The sequence below is a fragment of the Eurosta solidaginis genome, chromosome 2 (genome assembly GCF_040869045.1).
Source record: "Eurosta solidaginis isolate ZX-2024a chromosome 2, ASM4086904v1, whole genome shotgun sequence".
In the NCBI taxonomy this organism is placed as follows: Eukaryota; Metazoa; Arthropoda; class Insecta; order Diptera; family Tephritidae; genus Eurosta; species Eurosta solidaginis.
This window is the reverse complement of record NC_090320.1, coordinates 260,973,441-260,994,309: the sequence shown is the minus strand read 5'-3', so window position 1 is coordinate 260,994,309 and position 20,869 is coordinate 260,973,441. Positions and strand designations below refer to the sequence as shown.

Sequence of the window (20,869 nt, the reverse complement as noted above, 5' to 3'; positions counted from 1 at the left end):
CATGAAAATGTTCGCTTATGTCCATTTCTGAACCTTTCCCTTCACTATCGCTGTGCTTATGGACCGAGCAAGGGGAGATGTTAAGATGCTGTATGAATGCCGGGAGGCTCGACACCCCCACACAATATCCAACTTTATCATGTTGTATTCCAATGCCTTTTAACTGGCCTATCAGATGCTTTGAGCACATTCTAGCTCCAGTGCCTTTCGAGCCGTCTGTGTAGGTTATAATGATCCTTCTCCCTATCATCTAATATCTTCACATGCCCGAATTTGGTTGAATTCCACATGTTTGGTTCTCTAAGTCGTACAGCCCCTTTCGCGGGTAATCCCTGTACGAAGAGTTGTAGAGGCACCAAGTGAATAATTACGTTTAACCCTTCCTGTGGGGTGCTGCTCTTTGCGCATGACATTTCCAGGCATTCTAGCCCTTGCACCATTCCAACCTATGGTGATTGTTCTTTTTGTCTAGCGCCTTCTACTAGACAAGAGCGCCATACATACGTATGGATCGAAAGACTGTGATTTACATGCCATGATATGCGACGACATTCCCCTGCTCCTCCTGAACGCTTTGCAGGTGTAGTATGCTGCTAGAGCATACTTTGATATCAACACATCTCCGCCTTTTACTCCTGTCACTATTTACATACGTTTCACCATAGAGTATAAATTGCTCTCACCCACCAAGCTTTAATTCGGCTAGCTCTTGGGTTTTTAGAAGCTACTGCGGCCGCGGCATTTCTAGTGGTACTGAGACTAGGTGAAAGTAAAATTAGGATATAGGCAAAGAAAAATATATAGAGACAAGGAGGGGGAGTGGAAACTTGAAGTGTCTGGGAGTACGTTAGGGAGACTTAGGAAGTAAGCGAGTAAATCTAGTATTATTTGGAGCCACAGGAGGAAGAAGAGATATAGGTGGAGTGAGATACTCGATTGCTATATGCCCAGCCCGTGCGATGTCCGGCACCCTACTAGTAGCTTATAGATTATGACTAAACCAGCATGTTATGCTTTCAATGGAACTTTTAATTTCATAAAAGCTTTTTGTTGACTGGGTTAAATACGGTTTACAAAATAAAACTTACCAAGAACGAGTAAATAAACAAGCAACAACAATGTATGAATACACGAATAATTTTTATTATAAAAACTTATTAATAAGAGTAAAACTGAAAACAATAAAAATTTAATACATAAAATTCAGTCCAATTACCAATAACAAAAAACAACAAAAGTTCATCTTATAACAAGTAGGAAGGCTAAGTTCGGTTGTAACCGAACATTACATACTCAGCTGAGAGCTATTGAGACAAAATAAGGGAAAATCACCATGTAGGAAAGTGAACCTAGGGTAACCCTGGAACGTGTTTGTGTGACATGGGTATCAAATGAAAGGTATTAAAGAGTATTTTAAAAGAGAGTGGGCCATAGTTCTACAGGTGGACGGCATTTCGAGATATCGCCGTAAAGGTGGACCAGGGGTGACTCTAGAATGTGTTTGTACGATATGGGTATCAAATTAAAGGTATTAATGAGGGTTTTAAAAGGGAGTGGCCCTTAGTTGTATATGTGAAGGCGTTTTCAAGATATCGGCCAAAATGTGGACCAGGGTGACCCGAAACATCATCTGTCAGGTACCGCCAAATTATTTATATATGTAATACTACGAGCAGTATTCCCGCCAAGATTGCAAGAGCTTTTGGTTTCGCCCAAAAGAAATTTTTCATTTTCTTCTACTTAATATGGTAGGTGTCACAACCATTTTACAAAGTTTTTTCTAAAGTTATAGTTCGCGTCAATAAACCAATCCAATCACCATGTTTCTTTCCTTTTTTCGTATTTGGTATAGAATTATGGCATTTTTTTAATTTTTCGAAATTTTCGATATCGAAAGAGTGGGCGTGGTCATACTCGGATTTCGCCCATTTTTATTACCAAGATAAAATGAGTTCAAATAAGTACGTGAACTAAGTTTAGTAAAGATATATCGATTTTTGCTCAAATTATCGTGTTAATGGCCGAAGGGAAGGACAGACGGACGACTGTTTATAAAAACTGGGCGTGGCTTCAACCGATTTCGCCCATTTTCATAGAAAACTGTTATCGCCATAGAAGCTATGTCCTTACCAAATTTCACAAGAATTGGTAAATTTTTGTTCGACTTATGGCATTAAGAGTATTCTAGACAAATTAAATGAAAAAGGGCTAAGCCATTTTCTATTCTGCGTCATAAGGTCAACCCACCTTCTAAGTTTTGTCGCTTTATCTCTCTTTGGTAATGAATTATCGCACTTTTTCGGTTTTTCGAAATATTCGATATCGAAAAAGTTGGCGTGGTTATAGTCCAATTTCGTTCATTTTAAATAGCGATCTGAGATGTGTGCCCAGGAAGTTACACACCAAATTTCATTAAGATATCTCAAAATTTACTCAAGTTATCGTGTTTACGGACGGACGGACGGACGGACATGGCTAAATGATTTCTTTTTTTGCCCAGATCATTTTGATATATAGAAGTCTATATCTATCTCGATTAGTTTATACCATTACGTATTACCGTTTTGCGAACAAAATTAATATACTCTGTGAGCTCTGCTCAGCTGAGTATAAAAAGTTACTGAGCTTTGAACGAAATTAAGCGCAAGCGAAAGCAATTTTTAGTAACTGTTAAACAGTTTTCCAGTGGAGGCTTTTAAAGTATCTTAGTACATCTTCAAGCTTTTAACTCCATATTCATCCTGTACTGATTGCTTAAACTCTCTACAGCTTTCCTAGCATTAAAGGCTTCAAATGCGAAGCAAAAGTTCTATTCACCGCTTTCTTATTTAAAGGACACTTACGCGCCTCTTGCATGATACGCTCATACACACGTCCATCATAAGAACCCAGGGTAGATCACAAAACACGATGATGAAAATCAAAGCCATCAACAACAACGACGGCATTCGGACGTATAGCAGCCAACAAATGTTCATAACGTGTTTGAAGCTCATCGACTTGACGCGCATTAAGGGGATGTGCCAATAAGATATCACCCACGCTTTGCATGCACATATCCAGCACAAACAAATCAACGAGTTGCATTAAAACGTCAGCCAAAACTCCCTTCAATTCATTGCGAAACTTACTGCTCTCCTCAAGAGCTATACGCGCTAAAACAACACGTCCATGTAGCGTAGCTACTTTCACATAACGTAAGCCAGCTTTATTTGCTCCTATTTCCTGTGATTTCGCTTTTTTCTTTTGCTCTCGTTGATACTCAAAAGCTTGTCTTATACCCTCTGTGGCGGCCAGCTCTAAAAGTCGCACTAAATTTTTAAGATCTAAATTTTTACTTTGCAATTTCAAACGCTCTGTATTGCGTAGATAATTGACGGTTGGTGGTAATACTTTCCGCTTAAGTTCGTTCAAATAATGTTTGACAAGAAAACGCGCAGCTTGCAGTAGTAATATCGTATTATCTCCTTCATATGTACAAGCTGCTGTCACGTGTCCATAGATTTGTTGAAAATTTGCTGAGCTTAAATAACCGTGTCCGCCGCAAGATTTACTCAGCATCTCAACACCTTTTTCGGCTTCGGTGGAACAGACTACTTTGAAGCAGCAGGATATGACATGTAGCTCAGCTAAATTGCAACGTTGGCCAAAATCGAGCTCTTTCATAACACTCTGATACATTTTCCATATATTGCCGCCAGCAATACGAAAGAAGATCCCTTTTGCAATTTGAGGAAATAGTTTTGCTTGTTGAGTAAGGTGATCGATTATAATTAATTATTTGTGGTTCTGGTTGATTTGATTCAATAGGACTTTGATGACGCACCGCTGAATATCTGTGGAGAAATTTTTTTTAATAAAATCGCTTAATAGTGTTACAAGGCCGCGGAATCATATATATTATTGCTAATTGCTGTCCCTTTTTCGCTCTCATTTGGAATCCAAATCTATAAATAAAGTTTTGGTTGTTTATTTTAAAATAAAGATATAACAGAACAATAAAAATACGATTGGTACAAAACTATTTTTCGCTAAGATTTAACTTATTATTTTTGCCTACGACCCCTTTTAAAGTCATTTATATAAAAGTGGGCGTGGTCCTTAACCAATCTTATCCATTTTTACTACAAATATTTCCTGCTATAAGGAAAATATGTGTACCCAATTTCATATTTATATTTATATTTTATATTTATTTATTTAATCAACAAACAAGGTGTTTATAGACTGTTAATATACAAAACTTCAAGTTTACATAGCTTATATAAAAAGTATAGTTAACTTTATGGCAAGTATCTGATTATCAGGTTCTTAAATGTAAATTTACTGCAACTAAAATCAAACGCCATGGAATAGGAATAAGTATTAAGTTGAGAAAGTGTCCTCCTAAGGGGACCATTCATTGCATAAACCGTTCTAGCAACACCCATATAAAACAAATCGTTACAACGAAGGATACGACAGGGTACATTAAAACGAATTTTCATGAGGAGGTAAGAACAGTCAATTGATATCAAAAACAACGTACATTGACAACAGAGTTCGCCTGGAGTCTTATGACATAAGATTTATCAATAAACAGCGAGAGTGATATGATGGTACAGGGTCTACAAAGTTCATCGACCGCAATGCAAAGCGCACAAAAGCTCTCTGAACAGACTCCAACCTCTTGATATAAACTGCATGAAAAGGTCCCCAAACAAATACCGCATACTCCAAATTCGATCTAACTAAAGATGTGTACAATAGTTTGAGAGTATAAGGATCTGAAAATGATGAGCAGTTACGGCGGATAAAAGCCAACATCGCGTACGCTTTAGAAACTATATAGCTTATGCGAGTGGTAAAAGACAGCTTGGTATCAAAATACACACCCAAATCTTTAACTTCAGTTGACTTTTTGAATTGAACGTCTGAGATACTATACGATGTAGGAACTATACCAGAACGTTTAGCATAAGTGGTAAAATGACACTTACCAATATTTAGGAATAGAAGATTACGGACACCCCAATGGTATAAGTTTCTAAGCTCATTTTTTAAGATTAAAGAATCATCCAAGCACTTGATTTCATGGTAAACTTTTAAGTCATCAGCATAAAGAAGAAACTTACACCTTGAAAAGCAAGATGATATGTCGTTAATAAATATGACAAATAGTAGCGGACCCAAAACGCTGCCCTGGGGGACACAGGAAGTTGGGGCGAATGGAAAAGATGACTTATTATCTAGACGAACGACACAACTTCTGTTCTCTAAGTAAGAAGAGATCCACTTCAGAAACTCAGAGTGAAAGCCCAAGCATTCAAGTTTTGCCTGTAGTATTCGATGCCATACCCTATCGAAAGCCTTAGAAAAATCAATATAGACCGCGTCGATTTGGTAGCCCTTTTGAAAGGAATCCAAACAGTCTTCCGTAAAAAACAGCCAGATTAGTTATGGTAGATCTACCCGCAACGAAACCGTGCTGCTGAGGGCATAGTTGATGTTTCACGGAGAAGTAAATTTTATTCTTAACTATGCACTCAAATAGCTTTGAAACTGTAGTAAGTTCGGATATCGGCCTATAATTTTCGATATCATTTTTGTTACCACCTTTAAGGATAGGCGTAATAAAATTCAATTTCCATGCATCAATAAAAACTCCGGCAGATAGTGACATATTAAATATGTGCCTTAAAGGAACAATCAAAGATGAACAACTCTTCAACAGGACAGCCGATAGGCTATCTGCGTCAGTTGTGGTTGACATCTTTAGGTCTTCAATACCATTAGCTATGTCCAAGTCAGTCAAGCGTAGCTTCCCGAAATTGATGGAAGTATCTACAATTGGCAGATATTCAGACGACACCCCACTACTATTATCCGTAACGAGGAAAATAATTCAGCGAATAAGTCATCCGCTTCCGAAATTGAGTTGGCCGAAACACCTCTAATGTGGACCGATGTCGGAATATCCGAACAATTCTTTTTCGACTTAATGTAGCTCCAAAAAAATTTAGGATTACATTTAATACTGTTTTCAACATTATGAATGTACCGCCGATACAAAAATCTATTGACCTTATTAAATGCAGCTCTGTAAAATATGTAGCGCTCACGAACATTGGCATTGGAAGAGCGTTTATGCTTTTTATATAACTTATTCTTTAAATTCCTTAACCGTTTGAGTTCTTTGGAGAACAACGACAGTTTATTTTTTGTTGCTCTATGAACAGGGATGCTATTCACACAAATGTCATAAATTGTTGACTTAAAAATATCATAACAACCAGTTACATCTGCATTTCCAAAAAGATGGTACCAATTCAAATCACAATATTGTAATTATACGATATGTAAATTTTTCTTCGAGTTATGGCGCCCGAAACATTGAAAATTGCTTAGACAAAAAAGGGGCGGTTCCACACCCATTTTCAAAAATTTTAGTTTTTTCCATTTTAATGTTATAATTCAATTTAGAAAGTAAAATTCTATTGATACAAAGCACCCTTTATATAAAAGTGGGCGTGGTCTTTAACCGATCTCGTCCATTTTTTCTAGAAATATTTCCTGCTATAGGGAAAATTTGTGTATCCAATTTTATTACGATCCGTTAATTTTTCTTCGAGCTATGGCTCCCGAAACATAGAAAATTGCTTAATCATAAAACGGGCCGTGCCACGCCCATTTCTTTAAATTTAAATTTTTCCTATTTACTGTTATAAATCCACTTGGGAAATGAAATAACATTGATATAAAGCTCTTTTTTTGCAAATATATATGTTATTTTATTCGTCCACGACCCTTTTAAAAATCTTTTATATAAAAGTGGGCGTGGTCCTTAACCGATTTCGTTAATTTTTCTTCAAAGCATTCCTTATAGTAAAGGCAACCTCTCTGCCGAATTTTGTTACGATAGGTTTAACGATTTTTGATTTATGATTAATAGTATTTGTAAAATTGATTTTATCACAAGTGGGCGGTGCCATGCCCATTTAAAAGAAAATTTTTTTAATATTTTATCAAGAATCTCAGTCCACACGTCAAATTTCAACATTCTAGGTGTATTATTTACTATATAATCAGGTTTTTTGTGGTTTCCAAAATGATATATATAAAAGTGGGCGTGGTTATCATCCGATTTCGCTCATTTTCAATACCAATCTATTCTGGGACCAGATAAGCTCGTGTACCAAATTTGGTGAAGATATCTCAATATTACTCAACTTATCGTGTTAACGGACAGACGGACGGATGGATGGACATGGCTCAATCACTTTTTTTTTTGTGATACTGATGATTTTGATGTAATATCTATCTCGATTCCTTTATACCTGTACAACGAACCGTTATCCAATCAAAGTTATAATACCTTGTGTACAAGTACAGCGGGTATAACAAGTCCTAGTATCGTAAGCCTAAGGTTTGTATCCATACTTATGAACTCTAGTGTTTAAGTACGTCGTGGCGTCGGTTACGCGACCAAAGGCAACTTGTCAAGGAAGTATGATGACATTATCTTCAACCTCATCACAAGGGTCTGTCGGAAAGTAGAGCTCTATTCATTTATCTTTAGTCCTCCAGGGATAATCAAATTTAATAACAGAAGAGCATGGAAAAGAAGAAGATAATAGTAAAGTTTATGCAAGAGGAACTGTGCTTTGCGTCTGACCATACCCGCCCTGCCTATAAATCACCTCTGGCGACGAATATGGTTTCGCGGTGAGTGGTGAGGTATCCAAATCCACTGAGGCACTGTTAACTTCCTGTCTATTGGAAACAGCAACACTATTGCTTATGTTGAAAGTACGGGTGGAGCCGAATTCCACAGCCCCTGCTGAAATAGCGAGGGTAGGATCGGCTGAGGACACGAGTCGTCTTATTCGAAGCTTTTCACTTCTGTAATTATACAATAGCAGTAAAGTGAATCTTCCGTTTCAAATTATACATAATCAATCAATGGGAAAGATCCGTAAAATCAAAATGACTCTAATTACGGTTCACAGTGAAGATAGCCTACCATTCAGGAGAGCAATCTGCTATATTTTTTATTTACATCTGAGTACAGGTGATCTATTTTCCTTTCTACCTGCCCAGAACCCAGGCGTCGACACAAGGCAATCGTTAGGCATGTCTGCTGAAAAAGTAGAAATCGAAAAGCGGAGAAGGTTCTATTTTGATTGTGAAAATGAATCACTCCTTCATAATACTCCCGGAACTGCGTATGGAAATCGCCTAAGTCTCTTTTTGAGGTAAGCTACTTTTTTGATTGGTCAATAATGATCGATCCCACCGACTTGTGTTACCGGTCACTGAAATAAGCTTACAAGAGGCTTGAAATCTTGAATTTGAACTGTGTATGGAAATCGCCTAAGCCTCTTCTTGAGAGAGGCTACTTTTGTAGTTAAGCTTGGAAGAGGCTTAAAATCTTGAACTCTTTGGATATATTGCAAAATAATCGCTTTGTTGCTTCTTTTATGAATGGCTATCTGAAACTGTTCACACTGGCTATCACCAGGTTTTAACTGATGTCAAAAGACTAAGTTCCTCTCAATGGGAGCTGGTGTCTTCTGTGAGCATCTTACGACATCGCTGTCAGTCCGTCTTCCCAACTTTGCTAGTATCTTCCAAGCGGAAGTTCTGGATATAGTGAGTGTGACTCTGTAAGGAGGCGCGATGTGGGCCAAGCAGCGCTCATGTTGCTTAACTTCCCCATTATTTTGCCTAAGACCTTCAGCTGCAAGAAGTCGCTTTTAGCCACAGCTAAGTTCGCAAGCATAATTCTTATATGGGTACCTGCTCATCGGAACATTGAGGGCAACGAGAAGGCAGACGAACCTGCAATAGCAGGTACACTGCTGGAATGCTATGGAGGTGGTCGAAATGCATCACATTTATTTATATATTTAAAGTCGACGCAAACACAAAGCGGTCGACTAATTGTTGTAATAGACAGATATATATGTAAATACAGAGCCATCCTTAAAATTAAAAAGTTTAAAAGAGGTACATAGAAAATTAGTATGTTATAAAAATTTGACATCACATTGTATAAGGAAAAATAAAATTAAAATATCAGGCTAAACCTAAGAGTATAGCAGTATGTAAATCGGCAAACGAACATTCAAAGCCAATGCAGTTATACAGATCATTGTAACGCGAGCACCAATAACGCAGGAGACTATTTCTAGCAAATTTTTGCCGGCATAGAGGTAAATGAAAAGGCACAAATTGTCTGGAGGCCCTAGCAGAAACAGCAAAATTTTGTTGACTGATTAGGTCAGGTGAGTCAATCACGCCAATGATGAGCTTGTGAATGAACATAACGCCGAGTATACTCTACGATTCTCTAGAGATGGCAAATTAATTAGAAGAAGCCTATTCCTGTATGGTGGAAGATGAGTACTTGATTCCCAGTTGAGACCTGGTAATGCAAAAAAACTGTCTCTGGACCGACTCAGTCCCATCTATATGGATTTGATAGATTGGGGACCAAACACATGAACAGTACTCGAGAATAGGACGTACCAGCGAGGTATAAAGGATCTTTGTGAAATAAGGATTATCAAACTATTTAGCCCAACGCTTGATAAAACCTAATAGACCAGTTGCTTTGTTTATAGTGGTTGAAATATGTATGGTAAAACTAAATTTCGGATCAAGAATAACACCTAGATCAGTTACAACAGATATCCGCTCCAAAGAGTTGCCGTTAAGTATATAAGATGTCAGGAGCAGCGTCACACGGTGAAAAGTCATTTGCTTACATTTAGAGCAATTCAAAACAAGTAAGACGGGACTGTCTTCGGCTCTGCCGAAGACTTCATACCTTTCATGAATGGGGCTGAACAATAATCTTATCCCTTATCCAAATAATGCGCTGTATAAGATTAGAAATATATAGTGAACAGATGTACATACCTAAACGATTTTAAGATAAATATAAAACAATGGCAAAAAACCCCCTTATCTGAACGATCGGTTGTATGGGATATATATTATATATAGCTCCGAACGAAATGATTTTTACAGGAAATCTTCTATGATATATTAGAATATATATCACCAAGTTTCACGTTTTTATATTGGAAACTAAGGGAGAAATGGCCAAAAATCTTTCTATCTGAACGATCGGTTGTATGGGATATATACTATATATAGCTCCGATCAAAGTGATTTTTTCAGGAAATCTTCTGTGATATATTAGAATATATATCACCAAGTTTAACGTTTTTATATTGGAAGTTAAGGGAGAAATTGCCAAAAATCTTTCTATCTGAACGATCGGTTGTATGGGATATATACTATATATAGCTCCGATCAAAGTGATTTTTTCAGAAAATCTTCTATGATATATTAAAATATATATCACGGAGTTTCACGTTTATACTTTCTAAATTAAGGGAGAAATGGCCAAAAATCTTTCTATCTGAACGATCAGTTGTATGGGATATAAATATATATAGCTCCGATCAAAGTGATTTTTTCAGGATATCTTCTATGATATATTGGAATATATAACACCGAGTTTCACGTTTATACTTTCTAAATTGCGACAGGAATGACCAAAATCGTCTTATCTGAACGATCGGTTCCGACAAATGTCTAATATAATACAAAAATACATCCTTGTGCCAACTTTCATTGAGATATCTCAAAATTTGAGGGACTAGTTTGCGTTCAAACAGACAGACGGACAGACAGACGGACGGACGGACAGACGGACATTGCTATATAAACTCAGTTCGTCGCCCTGATCAATTCGGTATACTTAATGGTGAGTCTATCTTCTATATTTCTCAATGTTACAAACATCGGACCAAAGTTAATATACCATTTCATGTTCATGAAAGGTATAAAAAGTAAATTTGCAGTACACCAGCTTTGAAATGAGTCAAGATAAGCCTGAAGCTGATTAAAACAGAACAAGTTCGAAGGCAGATATGTGTAACAAAGTTTTACATCATCTGCGCATATAAAAACTTTAGAATGCAAGATAACCTTTGGTAAGTCGTTAATGAACAGGGTAAAAAGTAATGGACACAAATGGCTACCCTGGGGCACGCCAGAAGTTACATCAAATGACTTTGAAAGATTATTGTTGAAGAAAATTCGCTGAGTCCTATTTTCATGATAACTTGAAATCCAACCTAATAAAGGCGCTGGAAAGCCCAGGAGATCAAGTTTGTGAACTAAGAGCTCGTGATTAACAGAGTCAAATGCTTTACAAAAGTCGGTGTAAATTACAACTGTTTGTTTGCCGTGGTGGAGCCGTGTGTAGAAGTCCACGAAAATGGGGAAAGCTTCTGACCGCCATTCACCTGGGAATGGCCAGAGCGATTTTTTTGCATGCGGTTCAAGTAGCTCACTACTGCCGGTCGCATGCGACCAAGTATCCTCTGGGTAGCCATTTAGCGGTGAGCTAATGTGAGAAGGCGACAACCTGGCTAGGCCACTCTGACATAATCGGTTTAAGGGCTAGCCGAAAGAGATGTTATCGGCAGCGTCTGTACACCTCTAGGTGCGGCTGCAAGCGGGCGTCTGTCTTGGAGCAAGCGGCTCGCTATATAAACCTGCAAGTAATATTTTCACCCCCGCTGAGCGGGTTGTGCGCTGGGCTTGGGCCCGCCACATAAAACCATACTCCAATGAAATATAACAATAAGCCTCGGATAAATACATTCTCTATAGATGACAATCATGGCAAACGTTTGAAGGACAATGCATTGAGGGCATGCACCTGGAACGTCCGCTCCATGAATGGGATTGGTGCAGATGCCCGGCTGGTTGATGTCCTCGTCAAAGCAAAATCTGACATCACCGCCATCCAAGAAATACGTTGGACGAAGCAAAGCAGAAAGAAGATCAAAAATTGTTGCACCTATTGGAGTGGCCATACGAATAAGCGCAGTTTCGGCGTCGGATTCGTGGTGGGAGAGAGACTTTGTCGCCAAGTGCTGGCGTTCACGCCTGTGGACGAGCGTCTCGCCGCTATCCGAATAAAAGCAAAATTTTTTAATATATAATTCATCTGCGCCCATGCGCCGACAGAGGAGAAAGACGATGAGGTGAAAGACACTTTTTATGAACAATTAGAACGCACATACGAGCGCTGCCCCCGTCATGATATAAAAGTCGTGCTTGGCGACTTTAACGCCAGGGTGGGCAAAGAAAGTGTTTTTGGCCCTACAGTCGGAAAGTTTAGCCTACACAATGAAACTTCTCCTAACGGACTGAGGCTGATTGACTTTGCCGGTGCTCGAAACATGGTCATATCCATCACGAGGTTCATGCATAAAAAAATGCATCAAGCTACATGGCTGTCTCCTGATCGAAATACTCGCAATCAAATCGATCACGTTGTGATAGACGGACGGCATGCCTCCAGTGTTTTAGATGTGCGCACGATCCGAGGACTAACATCGACTCGGACCATTATCTCGTTACAGCTAAAAAACGCACCCGCCTCAAAGCGGCTAAAACCAAGGAACAAAAAACACAAGGAAAGCTAGACGTCAAAAAGCTTCAATCACAACAGACTGCCAATGATTTCGCAATTCGACTCTCACACCTGCTCTCTGAGAGCAAAAAATTGGTTACCGGCGGCCACGAAAAAACAACTGGTACGATGATGAATGCCGCGTTGCAACCGAAATAAAAGACGCTGCCTACAGGGCTTCGTTAAAAGCGGGCGCGACAAGAGGAGTGTGTGAACGCTATCGCGAGTTAAAAAGGGAAGCGCGACGCCTTTTCAGGAAGAAAAAAGCAGAAGCAGAAAGGCGTGCTAGCCACCAGGAATAACGCCCGAAAATTTTACCAAAAAATACGGCGACAGACGGAAGGTTTTAAGACCGGGACAAACTCCCGTAGGAACGAAAACGGCGACCTTGTAACTGATGGCCAAAGAGTGCTTAGATTATGGAGGGAATACTTCTCTGCTCTACTAAATGGAGGCAGCAATTCACCGCGCAGAGATGAAGAAACCGATCCCGAAATCGATGATGATGGAATATATGCCCCCCGCCCGATTATGACGAAGTTAGAATAGCAATAACCAGATTGAAAAACAACAAGGCCGTGGGCGCTGATGCATTGCCTGCGGAGCTATTCAAGTACGGCGGCGAGGAGTTGGTAAGGCGCATGCAACAGCTTCTTAGCAAAATATGGGCGGACGAGTGCATAACCGACGGTTGGAATCTAAGTGTTCTTTGCCCAGTCCACAAGAAGGGGGATACTGCAAAATGCACCAACTATCGTGGAATCATCCTTCTTAATATCGCATATAAGGTCCTTTCTAGTATATTGTGCGAAAGATTGAAGCCCACCGTGAACCGGCTGATTGGACCTTATCAGTGCGGCTTCAGACCTGGTAAATCTACCATCGACCAGATTTTCACAATGCGCCAAATCTTGGAAAAAACCCGTGAAAAGAGAATCGACACACGATGATGCTGGAGAAAATTATACTAGCTGCAGAACTTAACTGCACTGGAACAATATACTATAAAAGCGTGCAATTACTGGCATATGCTGATGACATTGATATCATCGGCCTAAACATCCGCGCTGTTAGTTCTGCTTATTCCAAACTGGAAAAAGAAGCGGTAAAAATGGGTTTGATGGTGCATGAGGACAAAACGAAGTACTTGCTGTCATAGAGCAAAGAGTCAGCGCATACGCGCCTTGGCAACCACGCTACTGTTGGGAGCCATAATTTCGAAATATTAAAAGACTTCGTTTATTTGGGAACCAGCATCAACACTAGCAACAACATCAGCACTGAAATCCAGCGAAGAATCAATCTTGCCAATAAATGCTACTTTGGACTAGGTAGTCAATTGAAAAGTAAAGTCCTCTCTCGGCGGACGAAAATCATACTCTACAAGTCACTTATCGTACCCGTCCTGCTATATCGGGCAGAAGCATGGACTATGACAACAGCAGATGAAGCGGCTTTGGGAGTTTTCGAGAGAAAAGTTCTTCGAAAGATTTATGGACCTCTACGCGTCGGCGATGACGGATATCGAAGAAGATTTAATGATGAGCTGTACGAGCTATACACAGACATCAACATAGTCCAGCGAATTAAAATGCAGCGGCTGCGCTGGCTAGGCCATGTTATGCGAATGAAAGATGATGCTCCGGCCAAGAAAGTGTTTCTATCGGAACCCGCTAAGTTTGCAATCTAAAAAACCATTCATAACAAAAGACGTAAATTCAAGCAAGTTGGTAGTTGTTGATCTCCGATGCACAAAACCATGTTGACAAGGTGATATTAAAGAGTTACACAGGTATTGAAGCTGGCATGTAATTATCTGCTCAAAAGTTTTAGGGATAGCTGAGAGCTTAGCTATGCCTCTGTAGTTCTCAATATTAGACCTACTCCATTTTTTATGCAAAGGTATAATAAACGATTATTTCCAAATAGATGGGAATGATGCTGATTCCAGAGACAGTTTAAATAATTTAAAGATAGGCTCAGATAAGCTGACAGCACAGTACTTAAGTACACAACTAGGAACACCATCTGGACTCGGTGAAGATATCGGTTTCAATGCAAGAAGTCTATTAAGAACAGTATCTTTATCAATAAATGGGTTTAAAATATTATTAGGACTTTCCAAGCAATATGTATAAACATCAGACTGGACACATTGGGATGAATAGGTTGATTTAAAGAATTCAGCAAATAAATCTGCGATTTCGTGATCAGCATTTGGGTTTTTGCACCAAAGAAGATGGAAAACCAGAAGTTTTCCTTTTGGAATTAACAAATCTGTAGAAACGTTTCGCGTTATTAATAAATTTGAATTTGCAGCATGATAAGTAACCTTTATAACAGTGCTGGTTATGACGATGAAAATTGGAGCGCGCCACTAAATATTTAGAAAAATCAATAGCTTTTCCAGATCATCAACTAAAAGAAACATACATAGCAGATTAAGAAGTTAGCGGTCTCCATCTGGTACTCCACTAAATACACAGTGTGGTGAATATTAGCATCACTATGCTGTTAGTAAATAATCACGACAACAAATATTGTAAGCAGCCAAACTTATGTACATACACACACATAACCAGCAGCTCGAAGTAAAGAGATATCTCACATATACACATGTAGTCATCAGCTATGAGAAGTTCTTACTCACACATACACACGCATATGGCTAGTAGAAAAGCATAAACTGCAAATATACATGTATATAGATAGTACCCAAGCATGAGATACAACTGTTCACGAACAGTTTTTGCGAAATGCCTAGACCTTAGGAGAAATGCGTGAACGAGAAAACCGAGAGTATAAAAGCAGCGCAAGCTGAGGAATCAGTTTGATTTAAACACGATTTTAGTTGTGAAGTTCAGTATAATTGTGAAGTACTCACAAAGTAATCTAAATAAAGACCAGTTTCCAATACTGAATATTGTAGTTATTTATTCGACCGTTTAGCGATTTGAGAGTTAGCAGAAGGTACGCAATAACCAGGATTTCCCTAAATTCCTTACAATAGGTATCGTTATTTCCTTAGCAGAACAAAAAAGTTTGCTCATTACCCTTTATGGTTGTGTTTCCTGAAATATTCGAGTGTCCTCTCTTAAGTGTACACTAACAAAAAAAAAAACATGTAACGTTCCTGCCAAATTTCATCATGATATCTTCAACGACTGCCAAATTACAGCTTGCAAAACTTCTAAATTACCTTCTATTAAAAGTGGGCGGTGCCACGCCCATTGCCCAAAATTTTACTTATTTTCAATTCTGCGTCATAAGTTCAACCCACCTACCAAGTTTCATCGCTTTATCCATCTTTGGTAATGAATTATCGCACTTTTTCGATTTTTCGAAATTTTCGATATCGAAAAAGTGGGCGTGGTTATAGTCCGATATCGTTCATTTTAAATAGCGATCTGAGATGAGTGCCCAGGAACCAACGTACCAAATTTCGTCAAGATACCTCAAAATTTACTCAAGTTATCGTGTTAACGGACGGACGGACGGACGGACGGACATGGCTCAACCAAATTTTTTTTCGATACTGATGATTTTGATATATGGAAGTCTATATCTATCTCGATTCCTTTATACCTGTACAACCAACCGTTATCCAATCAAAGTTAATATACTCTGTGAGCTCTGCTCAACTGAGTATAATAAAAATTCCACTACAATTTACCTCGTCGCTATTGTGGCAGCTTGCAACAATCCAATTGCAACATTATGCACAATCATTACGCGTGAGTACAATATGGTGCCATATGTAAGCAACGGCACTGGACCCCTCACAAAACGTCCATTTGGTAAAACCTGCGCATTTTTCATCAACACTTGCTTACGGTGTATACGCACATCTTTCAAACCCAGAAAACCATTATTAACCCATAATATTTTCCTTTAATGTAAAGCTGAGCCATAATGATCGCCATATTAGCGGTATGACCCAAAGCCCCAGGCCACCATTTGTGGGCACTCAGTGTTGGTGTATTCAATATGAACTCTTCTGTTTGCGCATCGTAATCGGCGCGTGTTTCCAAACCGCGTATAAAGGTGCCATGACCCAATTTGGTTTGTGCATAAGTTCCGATTATACCATCCATGCGCCATGCGCGTTTCAACCATTCACTTTGCTTCTCTTCGGTTGCCTGTCCGACGAGGGCGTGTAAAAACATGGAAAAATGCATTCGCAATGGAAATAAGGCAGTGCCCATTGTACCGCTTAAGAGCATACGAAAATCATATAACATTGTAATCATGTCAGTCTGTGGTTGTTGTTGTTTGAATAAATAAAATAAATAAATGTAAGGCGCGATAACCTCCGAAGAGATCTAAGGCCGAGCTTCTCTTCCAATTTGCGTCGTGCTCCTATTGATTTTCCCTACAAATCGGCCGGACGGGACCTACATGTTTTATGCCGACTCCGAACGGCATCTGCAAGGCAGATGAGTTTTCACTGAGGGCTTTTCATGGCAGAAATACACCCGGAACGCTTGCCAAACACTGCCGAGGGGCGACCCCGCCTAGAAAAATTTTATTCTAATTGAAAAACCTTATTTCTAAAATTTTGATGTTGCTTTGCCCGGGGTGTGAAGCCAGGGCATACGGTGTGGTAGGCGGAGCACGCTACCATCACACCACGGTGGCTTGTTGTTTGAATATATCAGCATTATCGTTGGTTTGTGTCTTTGAGTTTGCATGCCATGCCCGCAATTTAGCTAAAAACTTTGTTGCCTTTTCAATTGTGTGCTCGTAAAGTTGCTTATGCGACATTAGCGTTATGTGTTGTGGATCTTCGAATTCGGCACCTTCAATGAAAAGCTTCTCTAAAGCTTTGCGTGCGCTCAAGGCAATACGACCCCCCGCCCACCATCCCCCGAAATCGTCACAGGAGATTGTTGCTGTCCGACGTTCGCGTTGTAGGTTAGCATTTATCGTTGGTGCTGCTGCACTTACTGAACCAATAGCGTATTGCGATCCTCTGGATTGCATTTTTGTATTAATTGATTTAGTTAACAATAATGCACATAAATTTGTTATATTTTAGGAAATACTAGTTTCATGCAGATCGTATATTTCACTCTAATCTCGTCACACTCGCTGTCTATAAGCGACTGGTCAATAAGACGCGTTCCGTACTAGGTTGTGAGCTTTCAATATAGTTACGTTTATCTGCGAGCGAGCGCGTTTTGCTTATCACTACTCAATGAATTTTTTTATGTTTTTTGGTTTGCCAAGTGTTAATAACCTGTTGAGGTAGTGAAGTGTTAAAAGGAATGCAATCTACATATTCCGTTTTATAAGCTTTTATTTACTTTCACTTGACTGTTGTCTGTAATCAAATCTTGCAAGTTAAATTTGATACACTTCCCGGTGTCCGATTGAGCTGAAATTTTGCACACATGTATAACTCCAATGACAATGCAATTACTTTGCGAGAACTCGATAAATTAATCGATAACAGAGCTATCGATAAAGATTTGTGTTCACAAGGGAATAAAAGCCTAAGTCCTTTGTTTAGAGGGATGGTGAATAACCTACAGCGGCTCAAGAACGAAGTAACTTCGCTTTGTTTGTGTATACAACGAACGTAGAAGTTAGGCTGTTATCGCTCAATGTTGCATACTTTTCTGCGAACTTGATTTTGTTTTACAGATTTAACCCACAGAGCAGAGATCTGCAATGAGTAGTTGTAAACTGAACGCGACATAGGCAAAGTCACAATAAAATATGATTTTTAGTTAGTTAGCACTGTTTGACACAATTTTATATGTGCTCTCTGTCAAAATTGCTTCAACTAACTTGGTCACATTTTATTTCGATTATGAATATGCCCCAATGCGATTCGTATCAGTAATTTGGTTGAGAGTCTTTTTCATCCTCACTCCGCGTTAGCGTTGAACGCGAAAGATGTGCAAGAAAATCTAAAAAGCCCTTTGAAAAAAATTGTAAGAAATCAACGCAAATAGAGACTTATAACTTTTACTTTGTTATACTAAAGTTAATTGGACTGCAAAACGGCATTCTCGAAGAAATGCAAAGAACCTTAAAAGAACAGTTCGAAATTTTCGTTAATCTTTCTCGCATCTTCCAATTTTTTTATAAATATTTTTAAGATTGGGTTGCTAGTTTCGGTTACAAAACGCATAGATTTTTTTTTTAAATAAGCAAATACAAGCAGGATAGTCTAGTGGTTAAGGCAACTGCTCTTTCACCGCGTGATTCGAGGTTCGAATTTCGGTGAAACCTTTGATAACATTACGAAATTACCTGATGATGATTACGTGGCGGTTTTCGAAATGGTACCATCACAATAATCAGTAAATGTTTCTTTCTTTCTTTTCAGTTTCTCTTAGAAAACCATAATAATTGAATATTCAATTATTATAAGCCGGTCTTAAGCTCATAAATTCTTAAATTGAACACACCATTAAGCAAACAAACATACAAATATCGAAGTTAAAAAATATATTGTATAAAGCAATATGAGCATGTCTCGCTAATTAAATACAGACAATAATATTAATTTAATAGTGAAAAGCGGAAGCAGCTCCCGAGAAGGTACGTGGTGAAGGACTGAAATTCAGAAACATGTCCTAGTAACCATCGCCGTTTGTAAACTTTGTAATTTTTCTCTATCATCAATAATAAAAAAAAAACAATTTTCTGCTATTTCACACATATTATTATGCCTCTGTACCTTTTGTATAGCTTCCTCTCGCGTGATGGGCGTCATTAATATCATTCTGAATTTGAACGTTTTAGCAAAAAACAATTTTATCCCAAAATTATAACCATTCGTAGGTGATTTCACGTTATTATGTGGGAGTATAGCCAATATTTTTGAAACACAATAAATTTGCAACACCAAAAAGGCGTCTTATTATCCGCAACAATAACACATCCATCGGTTATGTGCCAATTCCTTAAATATTGAAAATGCAATATGATTTCTTAGTAATTTATTATAAAAAGTTAAATCATAATGTTGACATAAACTTAAAAACAATGCTCTCAATAACTCAATTCATTCATTGCTTAGCATTTTGTTATTACCGTTATTACAAGCTCGATTATTATCATTGCTAAATAAATATTTTTATATTAGGGTGGGTCGATTTATTAACCGTCATCGCGCCATCGATTTTTCGATAGGATTTGGGCTCAGGAAAAAAGTTCAACTACGCATACTCAAAAAAATTATTTTCGAGCCTGCGAAATTTCATCGATTTTTTTAATGCATTTTTTTTTTCATTTTCAAGACTCCAAATCATGTATTTTTTTCGTGTCAATTGGCGTAATCCCATGTGAATTCATGCGCTAAAAACGATGGTAAATGCAGTTTTTTGAAAAAAAAAAATTCTTTTATGGAGATTTATAAGAATTTTTAAAATGAAATTTCGCAGGCTCGAAAATTATTTTTTTGGGTATGCGTAGTGGAACTGGCCCAAATCCTATCGAAAAATCAATGGCGCGATATCAGTAAACTTTCGTCCGTACAAATCGACCCACCCTAATTTATATACTTTATATACTAGGCCACTATTATATTCGTTTTTACGTTATTGATGCGAAAATTTATGTATTTAGAAAATTGTTATTAATGCAAAAACGCCATACAAAAGCGCGCACGGATAAGCAATTAGCACCTGCTGATGATCCATCGAATAGGCCGTCACAAACAGTTTCGATGCAGAGATTGCACACCACAGTATCGCAACACCAGCGACAATTAATCCTAGTGTTCCCCTGAATAAAAAGAGAGAATAGAAAACAATAAAAGCATTTGGTTAATACAAATTGTAAGTTATAGATGGAAATGGGATGATGCAAGCATCGTAAATAATTATTGGTCCGAATTTTATCATAAACAATTTTGCTGGGGAATCTTTAGAAATATGTATAGTGCTTGGTTTTCATTAGGTCAAAATTAAATGTGGTCAGTTAATTTTTTTTTTTTTTTTAGTAAAAACGGACGCATTTGGCGTTTTTTATGATATGGCCAAGTCTGCTGCCAAATTTGACTTAGTGAAAACCAAGAATTTTTATACTCAGCGTGCTTTGCACACAGAGTATATTAACTTTGATTGGATAACGTTTGGTTGTACAGTATAAAGGAATCGAGATAGATATAGACTTCCATATATCAAAATCATCAGTATCGAAAACAACTTTGATTGAGCCATGTCAGTCCGTCCGTCCGTCTGTCCGTTAACACGATAGCTTGAGTAAATATTGAGATATCTTCGCCGAATTTGGTACAGGAGCTTATCTGGAACCATAATAGACTTGTATTTAAAATGAGCGAAATCGGATGATAACCACGCCTACTTTTTATATATATAACATTTTGGAAAAAACAAAAAACCTGATTATTTAATAAATAATACACCTAGA

General features: G+C 38.3%; 1 protein-coding gene and 1 pseudogene across 1 annotated transcript in view; both read right to left on the bottom strand.

Moving 5' to 3' along the window:
- Window positions 1-1,697: 1,697 nt before the first annotated feature.
- LOC137241849 (acyl-coenzyme A oxidase 1-like) lies at window positions 1,698-17,464 on the bottom strand (annotated as a pseudogene).
- Window positions 17,465-19,172: 1,708 nt separating this feature from the next.
- The window catches only part of Yip1d1 (Yip1 domain-containing 1), a 41,520-nt gene continuing 39,823 nt past the window's right edge, over window positions 19,173-20,869 (bottom strand). Inside the window, exon 6 of the mRNA XM_067767785.1 lies at window positions 19,173-20,221. Coding sequence (XP_067623886.1) covers window positions 20,059-20,221 — 163 coding nt within the window. The 3' untranslated portion in view covers window positions 19,173-20,058. The remainder of the gene's footprint in view (window positions 20,222-20,869) is intronic.